General features: G+C 39.5%; 1 protein-coding gene across 1 annotated transcript; it reads left to right on the top strand.

Moving 5' to 3' along the window:
* Positions 1-854: 854 nt before the first annotated feature.
* Positions 855-8,919, top strand: LOC102200962 (sushi domain-containing protein 2). Its single transcript, XM_005735351.1, has 14 exons — positions 855-915; positions 1,233-1,431; positions 1,592-1,743; positions 1,844-2,011; positions 2,102-2,276; positions 2,665-2,866; positions 3,811-3,896; positions 5,224-5,492; positions 5,573-5,707; positions 5,818-5,973; positions 6,777-7,025; positions 8,004-8,187; positions 8,547-8,641; positions 8,723-8,919. The coding sequence occupies exons 1-14, from the start codon at positions 855-857 to the stop codon at positions 8,917-8,919; spliced, it is 2,328 nt and encodes a 775-aa protein (XP_005735408.1).
* Positions 8,920-10,503: the final 1,584 nt, after the last annotated feature.

Raw genomic sequence — 10,503 nt, 5'->3', positions numbered from 1 at the left:
AAAGGTTTGAACTTTGAGAGTGTTTAAACAAGAGGGAAAAGCGTGAAAATGTTCATGTCTGTCTGAGAAAAGTGCATAAAGTGTGTAGTGAGGGGTTTTACAGCCTTAAAACATCTATAATAATTGTAAAAAATAAAGTTGGCTACTTCGCGGATTTCACCTATCGCGGGTTATTTTTTTAGAACGTAACTCTCGCGATAAACGAGGGACCACTGTACTATAAAACTGTCTGTCTGTGAACTGTGGTTCAAGATTCTGGCACATCAGGATGCATAAAACTGTTTCAGTTAGTTAGTAAGTTAGTTTAATTGCAGGCTGTGATGTTCATGTGGGTTCATGCCCCCAAACCCAATTTTTGTATTAATCATTTGTAAACGTGTAAATATGAAATAAATAGCAAGATACCATTAGCAAACTCTTTGTTTATTCTCCCTTGATCAGTTATTTATTTTACTTTATTTCACGCCCTCTTGCAGAGGCACTTTGCCCCACCACTAGAGGCCCACACTAGAGAACCACTAACTAAAGTACTCTATTGTGTTTTATTGAAGATGGTTAACATTTGTTCTTTTATATCTCCATATCTGTAGATGCATTGTATCTTTAGCTAAATGTGACTATAAATCTTTTCAAGTGTGATTAGTGTGACGCGAGACATCGTTGAAAGGAGGCACGTGAAGGTTAAGCCTTAAATGTTATCCAGTTGTTGATGATTAAACAGATGCTTGTACACGCAGATTATCAAAGGTCCAAGGTTTAGAAAAATACTGAGCATATATATATGTGGGACAAAAGTAAAACAGCAGCCAGGAGTGTGTAGTCGAAATCTTGGCTGACAGTTTGGCTCTGTCATGATGGGAAGGTTCACAGCTGTAATAGTTGCCCTTCTGTTTTCATGCATCTCCAGCACATCAGGTAAGTGCACTGTATGATATATATATATAACAACATCATCAAGAAATGTGCGGTCTCTGGTTTTCAATCATGATGTAGTGAGTAGTAAATTTGCAACAACAGTTCTCACAAAAAAGCCTGTATATTTTAAATGATACAACTTTACTATAACAAAATAATGTAAAACTGATTAAAATATTTCGTGAATCCATCATAATCTTCGATAATGAGCCAAATCAGCTGAATCAACACTTTAATCCACATGTTAGAGTGGAATATTTTGCCTTTTCTTTCACACAAGACTCCGCACCTGAGCTTCTGTCATTTATTTTGAACAGGACAAACATGTGAAAAGAACTGTGGGAAAAACTTGGACTCCTGTTCATGCCACACTACATGCACATCTCTGGCGAACTGTTGCGCAGACTATAAAGAGTACTGCGTGGATATATCTCCATATTCTGGGTCTCTTTTCGGTGGCACAGATTTTATTATACTTGATGCAAGTTTCGAAACGGCTTCAGAGATTGAATGCAGGTAAGACATCTGTAGTTCTGTAGAGCTTATAAGTGAATATTTTATTCATGTAAAATAACCGAATCCAATGGACTTTCATGGACAACTGTGTTATTTATGTTAACATTAAAGAGTTTAAATACAGATCAGAACCCTGCTAATCATTCTTTTATTATGGCAGGTTCAATGGCAACATTAGTACGGTGGGATATGTGGATGACGGAGGGACAGGCCATTGTATCTCCCCACTGTTATATGAAACAGGATGGATTCCTTTTGAGATTTCATCAGACAATGGCACTACATTCACTAGAGCCGGAACTTGGCTTTCAGGTATAATACCCGCTAGATACTCTTACGGGTGTTATTAGAACCCATCAGTTTCCATTTGATATGGAGATCACATTAACCATGATTTTTTGTGCTGTTGCAGTTCATACCGGTAAGCTAGATTCTAAGTTCAAGGCGATTCTGGACAACTCAACAAAATGGCAGTACTATGGCACACCTAATGTTGGAGGCACTCTTGAGATGACGTGGAATACCTCTTTAGTAAGAGCAGAAAAGGTCAATATAGAGCTTTGGGGATACAGGGAAACAGGTTGGTGAAGTTCTCTACATACACTTTATAGCTCACATGAGTTTGTTGACTGGAGAAATACATGATTTTAACCACAGTGTTTCTCTGTAGGAGAGCCCTATACAGAGTACTGGCTGGGTGAATGGCATTATTTATACTCTCTTGCAAAGGATCATCCTAACAATGGCTCCTTCAGCTTTTTGCCCAAACCAGCAGAGAACAGCTTTTCATCTTCGGAGCTGGGCTCTGTGCGCGTCAGCTCCAGCAGCCATCCTGACGGCATGTGGTACGTGCAAACACTCTCTGTGGTATATAGGCGACTGTTTTAGTGATTAAGGATTTTCATCGTCCAAAGATCAATATTTATTAGCATTTAGTGTTCCACTGTGTGGCGAATGGGGATAGGTTCCTTTCACCCTCCTTCTCTAAATGTAAAAAAGCCTCTAGTCTTTGGTGTGTGCTTTCTGATATTTCTAAAGTAATGAATACACATATTATGTTTGATTATACACAAAAGAAATTATACATGGATATAAATTTCACCTCTGCCAAAAGAATGCCCTAAATCCTACAAGTTGAAGCCTGAAAAATATTTAAGTCTAAAAATTTAATTTCTACATGTAATATCTCTTTTACAATTGAGGTATACAAAAAGTTCTGTTGGTTATGCTCAGGAATGTCCAGGCAGCGTGGACCGAGGATCACGCTCTGGCGTGGCATCTGGAGGAGAATTTCAGGAAGGACTCAGCAGGCTGGGCCCTGGATAAATGTCTGGCATGGGACGAGCTGGAAAATCAGCTGCCCAACTTCCTCAGTGAGATCATAGACTGCCCCTGCACGCTGGCTCAAGCGAGAGCAGACACAGGCAGGTTTCATGTAAGTGAGAGGAGCAGAAAATAAAAACTTGGTTGCACACATTTGTAACAGCAATGCAAAAACTGTACTTTTTAAGTCCAACTGCTAAGGAAGAAGGGAACAACTACAGACAGTAAAAAGGAAGCACAATGGAGAACGCATGAGAACCTAACAGACAAAACAAAGAACACAGTCAAACTGAGGCTATAAATACACACGAGGTAACGAGCTAAGTGGAAACGGGAGGGAAACTAAACACAGCAAAACACAGTTAAGGTAAATAACAGGCAGGAAGTAAAACCAGAAACAATGCATGGGAAACAAAGTAAAACATGGGAATAAATAGAAACACTGAACACAAATGAACTGAACACCGGACAAAGAGATGAAGAGAGACACTGGAAAAAAAACCTCATGCATAGAAGCTGGAACTAAAAAAAGCCTAAAAAATATATTTGGGATTTAGGAGACTGAGAGATCATCAGCAGTTTAGATTTTTAATGCGGAAACTAAACGTGTATAATTACTTCACATGTCTATGATGATTATCAGTAGCTGTTATCGTTTGTAAATGGTCATTGCTTATCAGTTTATGAAGGTCTCTCTTAATTATTTATGAGAACATGAAAGCTGAACATTTCAGATGTTATTGCCTCACAAATAAGGATGTTATAATATAATCAAAAATTTGTATGGTTTTATTGTTCATGGAATAATTAAGCTTCTGGACTGGGTTACAACACCTCTACCCATCATCCACAGCACTTGCTATTTTCAAACGGGAAGCTGATCTCCTTACTTCAGGTTGCACAATAGAAAGTTATTCACAAACTGCAACATAACATCTCCATTTTTTCAACAATAAGCCAGACATGGGATATGTTTTCAAAGTTACAGTGAACACGTGATCACAGTGAATTGCACATTTGGCTGCCAGGTCACAGACATTTTATCTTTCTCCTCAGACTGACTATGGGTGTGATATAGAGAAAGGGAGTGTGTGCACCTACCATCCTGGGAGTGTTCACTGTGTGAGGGCTATACAAGCCAGGTGAGTCTTCTGGTTAGAGTGGTGCCCAGAGTTCAAGTATTTTAAACCCCACATATGCATTCGAATTAGGAAAATACGTAGCATATGTGCAGAATAAAGTTTTTTTTTTCATTTTAAAGTATTTGTTTTAAGTTAAAACAAATCATATAACAAAATAGGGCTCATGTTTTCACTTGTTTATTCTTATATTTGGGCTGATAGTGAGCAGTAGTACACTTTGTACTTTCATTACTATATATCCACTTACTGTCAGGGCGCTGCAGTTAAACATCATGCATTACACCAGTTAAGTTTTGATGTAGGTACTAACCATAGCCCATAACCCATAACTATAACTAACTAGCTAAATGACTAACTATAGTCCTACTCAATAAGTGCACAACAGTTGGGGTGACTGTGGCTCAGGGGGTTGGGAAGCGCATCTGTAACCGGAAGGTTGCCGGTTTGATCCACGGGCTCTCTGTCCTGGTCATTGTGTCCTTGGGCAAGTCACTTTACCCTACCGCCTGGTTTTGGCCAGAGTGGCCAATGGCGCGATATGGCAGCCTCGCTTCTGTCAGTCTGCCCCAGGGCAGCTGTGGCTACAACCGTAGCTTGCCTCCACCAGTGTGTGAGAGTGAATTCAGGTTAATTCTAATTATGTTAATGAAACACACACATGTATATCATCCTCGCCAGATACAGTCAGTGTCATGCATTCCGAGAATATAATATTTTCTATTATATCCAGTCTAGACTATGTCTAGTCTTTGTGGCAAAATCTTTATTTATGATCACACGCACACCTCTGTTGTACAGTAGCTTATTTTTGAGGTTACTTTATTGATCAAACATTGCAAACAAACTCCTACTCACTGTCTAACTTGCACTTGGTTTGTTTGAGTTGAGTTTTTGATTTTTCAACGTTGGATCAGTTTGTGTCGCTCCTATGCTCCTGTCTCATTAATTAGATTAGTGCAAAGTTTATTTCTGTTGGTTACATTTTTAAGATTGCACCTAAAAATACACAAAACGTTTTGTGTTTTGGCCTAAAACGTGGTCATCATACTGTATGTATTAGAGAAACATAGTCTTGCATTTGGATTTATAAATACATATTTAGAAAATTCTCAGAATTTCCTTTTTAGCTTATTATTTATTATGTAAAAAAATGCCAACATTCTAGAAAAAAAGTCAGATATGTTAAAAACAGTATCATGCAGTATTATGTTCTTGTTATAAGCTTGTGCTGCCCACTAGAATGACTGTGGAGTCTTGTTTAAATTGGGTTTTTTTGCCTTTGGCTTTAACAGATTTTACTGACACTGTTTGGGAAATTTGTCCACAGTCCCAAGTACGGAGCAGGACAGCAGTGCTGCTATGACAGCACCGGCGCTCAGGTCCTGACAGCAGACTCGATTGGGGGTAGTACTCCAGACCGAGCGCATGACTGGGGTTCACCTCCTTACAAGAAACCTCCTCGAATCCCTGGACAGTCTCACTGGATATACGATGTCCTCAGCTTCTATTACTGCTGCCTCTGGTCTGACAACTGCCATTACTACTTCAAACACCGGCCCTCCAGTGACTGCAGGCATTACAAGTCCCCCCAGTCAGGTGAGTTAGCCCTGGTATTACAGCGTGTTTCACAAGATTAGTTTTTAGTGTCTTTATTTTTGTTGTGTGTTTAATGTCAGCTGTGGTCTTTGGAGACCCTCACTTCATAACATTTGACGGCACTAGCTACTCCTTCAACGGCAAAGGGGAATACACTTTGGTGACATCAGCGGAAAAGCAGCTGACAATCCAAGGCAGAACAGAGCCTGTGACGGGTGAGCCAGTGAACTTTAACACTACCACTGTGAACAATGCTCCACAAATGCTGTCACTGAAGAAAGAAAACTATTACAGCAGTTTATTTACCTGATTATACCACTATTAGAAACAACCAACGCCACAAAGCTGTCATCTGTTGCTATGAGAGAAGCGTCCTCTGACATCATCGAGGTACGGCTGGTCAGTGGTAACAGTGACCTCGAAGTGCTGCTCAACCAGAAAACGCTCTCATTTACTGAGCAGACCTGGATGGACTTATACGGTGAGAAACTGATTTATCTTATTCCTCACGATGAAACAAACTGGTTTTATTTGGAACCCTTTTAAAAACTGTATTCACTCCAAACATTTTCTTTGGAAGTGAGTGTACTTGTGGGCTCTCGTACTCTTGTAACATTGTGTTTTCTATTGTGCAGCTGATTTTACTTTCAATATCAGTTTGCTAAAAACCCAGTTTTACGCTTTCTTCTGTAAAGATTTGAATTCACAGGTTTCACAAGGCGAAATCAAAAAGTTCATACTTGTGTGGAGAAAGGCCTTGAGGCCTTGCGTGTACAGCTATGACACTGACTATTATTATGAAGGAGCATGAGGTCTAGAGCCTGACCAGGAGCATCTTCCTTATTATTTCAACATGTACAAGTTTGTGAACAGTGAAACTGCTCCCCATTAGTGCTGACCTCTTCTGCAACGTCTTGACATATGAAGGACAACAGCCAGCCCAAATGTCCTCCACTGTGAGGCAAGCCATTGTGGAGATCTGCAAATGTGCAGTGGCTCGCAGTGCATTGAAACAGCAACGCCAACACAATATTTGCTCAGTAGATGTCCTTTAAAACTCATGTGACTCCTGTATGAATTTCATTTTGAACGGTTGGTGTTTGCATGGAGTGACTTAAATGTAAGAGGCTCAAGGCAACCACCTCGAAAGGGATAACAGCCATATACTTATATCAGGTGCTGTCTTATATGTTATATAAGTAAAGGCTGAGTACTTCTTCCAACACTGCAGAAATCTATAAAGCACTGTTTTAATGGCACAACCTGTCTTTTATTCTCTCGTAGGTGCATTTCTGTTTTCTCCTACGTCTACAAATGTGACTGTGATGTTTCCCTCTGGAGCCGGGGTGGAAGTCCGACAGAGAGAGGGAACCATGACAACCACTGTGCTCCTGCCAGAGGATTTTAGAGACGACACTCTTGGACTTTTGGGAAAGATGAATGGTGATGCCAAAGATGACCTTGTTTTCAGCAATGGGAGTGTTGTGCAGAACTCCAGCAATCCAGAGGAGCTGTTCAGCTTTGGGGCCAGCTGTAAGAAATCGCTAAACCTTTACATCACTAATTTGTGGGAAAACTGCTATTGTTACTTAATTTTTCTGAAGGAAGGGTAACAGTTGGCAAATCTAAGATTTGAGGTGGTTGAAAGACAGAACAGCACTGGTACAGGGATAGAGTGGTTTTCATTGTCGCCTCACAGAATGGAGTCCTGTGCAGGGTTTCCTCTGGGTACTCCAGTTCCTCCCAAAGATATGCATGTTAACGGGTGAATCTGTCCAAGTTGCACCCATGCTCTCAGCCTGTGACAGCGAGACCTTTCCACTGTGATATCACAATAAACATAAACATAAAACCTGAACATATCTTCCATGTCTGATAAGTGTGATCAGTGTCGAAGTGCTTTAAACTTGCCACAAGGGGGCAATAGCTGTGGTTACAACGATACTTCCTGCCCCTGTAGAAGAATGTGGAGATGCAGCTTACTGTCCTGACCGCTGTAAACACTTTCCTGAGAAGTTTATTGACCCAGTCAGTTTTTGTTAGGCAGGAGTGTAGAGTGCAATGCTAGCTTTCATGAAAACAGCAGAAAGCTTGGTTAGCAAAGTGCATCGCACATAGACAGATACTGACAAAGTAATATAAAAATAAATCTTTGAAATTTCAATCAAGGAAACTGGAACACAGACTTCTTTAACCGTCGGTTAGTGCAGTCAACTAGACACCAACCCTAATGTTTATGTCATTATTTAAAAGAAATCACCCCTGTTGCTTTGATGGCAAAATTAGGCAAAAAGACTAACCTCAAGTGGTCATCCAAGGAACTGCAGTTTTGTGGTAGGTGGTGGTTGGTTTCATTTTTAATCCTCAAAAGATGTCACATGAATTAAATCCATCAGTTTTTTTGTGATAATGCTCTCTGTCAGGGGTTGTGTCTGCTTTAATACTAAGAGCATGTTTTTCTATGATATTTGTGGTGGGAAATGAAGGTAAAGCTCTGTTTTTGTCTTACAGGGGCAATAGCCAATGAGTCTGCCTTGTTCACCTATGATTCAGAATACTTGTTGGAAACATATTACCGTGCCCCCAGACATGACACCAGTTTTATTCCAGTGTTTTTGGTTCCTGAGAGTCCAGATGATCCACTCGCCAATCAGGCAGCAACGATATGCTCCGGAGGAGGCTCTCAATTCTGTAGGTATGAGTGAAAACTTTGATTAGCCTTCTATTATTATAATAACAAACTGAATGTAAGTGTAATGTTTTTATGAAGCATATCTGCTTCAGATATGTCAGTAAATGTTAAACGGTTAAATAAATGTGTGCTAATTTTGCACATAAAGTTTAATTCGGCTACTAACACACTGATGATGTCACTCGTACAGTGCATCTATTATATTATCCTCCACTGGGTGTAAAAACTACACATTGACTGTCTGCCACACACAGGAATACATGAGAAATACTGAGTAGCGTTCTGGGAAATAATATGGTATATGGCACAACTTGTTAAAAGACATAAAATCTCATTTTCTGATCTTTGCTTATGTGCTGTAGGTATGACATCCTGGTAGGTCGTAGTCCAGAAATCGGAAATGCTACGAGAATGTCTTTCCAGAGTCATGTTTCTCTTGTAGAGGATCTAAAACCAGGTAAAAAGCTTTAAAAATTATCCAAAAGATATTCCATTGATTATTATGTACCACTTGGTATGACATTGTCATACTTTGCAGTATTATCCTGTGGGTGGCTTTCACCACCTGATAACGGGAAAAAGGAGGGAACCACCTACTTACAAGGAGCTAAGGTGCGGCTTTCCTGCAATGAGGGCTACAATCTCAAAGGATCAGCAGTGCGACTATGCCAGGCCGACGGCCAGTGGTCTGGAGAGGAGACAGGCTGCGTGGCTTCCAGTATGGACACATCATGACATCAATAAATGATGAAATCAATAAATAGCAAGATTTTGATCTTCAGAAATCAACACATGATTGGTGACAAATGTGTCCGTCTTTGAGCAGGAGTGTGAAATGCACAAAAATATCATCAAATGACTTTCATACAAGCGTGTCAAATTGGAAAAACAAAGATTTAGCACGAGGATGGATCTGATCAATCATATTACATGCCTAATTTTAAAAATTGCGTCACTTGAAAAATACCTCAGAAGAAGTAGCAGCACTCTTACCTTTTTTTTTTTTTTTTTTTTTTAACCACGGGCCTCCTTTTCATTACTTATTTACTTATTTAGTAGTTACAAACATGCAGTGCAAAGAGATGTTAAGAGACGTGCATCTTCTTACTTCTTTAACTGTAATATATTGCCGGTATTTCTTGTTTGGATTTGTACTATAAACCTTGCGAATAAGCAAAAAAAAGCTCAGCTTCAGCGCTCACACTTGCCCTGTAACTTCCCAAGGAAATATTGAAGGCTTTTAATTGTTACTCATAGGATTAGACATTCAAGATGTGCATTTATCAGCACCCAGTTCAATCAGATAATATGCAGGCAATGACCTAAATTTGATGAAAAACAGAAGTCTTCACAGAAAAGGCCGAATCAAAGAATGGGAAAGATTGTGCATGCATCCCGCTCTCAAAGGAATGAGGACTAAACCGAAAACCTAAATTAACAGCCCAGTTTTTTTCATAGAAAAAGTAAAAGCATCACATCACGATCCTCTTAGAGATACCAGTTTGAATTTTTCTGGTCACAAAAATTAAATATCTGGAATTGATTTTCCACCATATCAGCCATCAAAGGGGAGGGTGATTCTCCTCATCTGTACAGCAGCAGATATAATTTTTTTAGAAGAAAAATAAAAGCTGAGGACGAGCAATAACTCTAGTAACAAAAGAGATTTCACTGAACTCATATAATGCCTGTCAGGAGATTATTTTCTAACCTACAAACTTTCAAGGGCCAAAGGTTTACCAAAGCCATTAGGATTTATTGTCAGGCTGTAGATCTTTCTATTGATAATGACGCGTTTGGCCTGCTGATGTTCTTACATGAAAGGTCAGGGTACAGTCAGGATTTCTCATCTGTGACCTGCAAATGTCTGTAATAGCAATTTACAGAATAGTTGCTGAGATGCTTTTGTCTGAACAAAAAAGTAAAAACAACAACAATACAAAAAAGCAAAGTAGAAAAGTGAAGGAAATTTTGGCCAGTCTAGTGTTCAAGATCATCCTTTCATGCACCGTTGCATCATTTTCAGTGCTGTTGCTATTTTTAGATCTTTCCAAGAAGTCTCGTTGCACTTGATGTGTGCTGGAGAGGACAAAAAACAAACACACAAATATACAAAATCTGTACTGTGGACATGATACCCTCGTATAAGACTTGCACCCTTTTTTAAAAAAACATATAAAGATCATGTTTTCTACTTTGTTTTTCAGCTAAATCAAACTCCGAATCATGTGATTCCTGTTTGATTCTTACACACTTAACAATCAAGTCCCATTTTCCCCCATTTGTCCTGGATAACTTGACTCAGTGGGAAAAGAGTCT

The sequence above is a fragment of the Pundamilia nyererei genome, unplaced genomic scaffold (assembly GCF_000239375.1).
Source record: "Pundamilia nyererei isolate P.nyererei 1_Seehausen unplaced genomic scaffold, PunNye1.0 scaffold00063, whole genome shotgun sequence".
NCBI lineage: Eukaryota > Metazoa > Chordata > Actinopteri > Cichliformes > Cichlidae > Pundamilia > Pundamilia nyererei.
The sequence above is the reverse complement of the archived record's forward strand: the minus strand, read 5'-3'. Positions and strand labels throughout refer to the sequence as shown.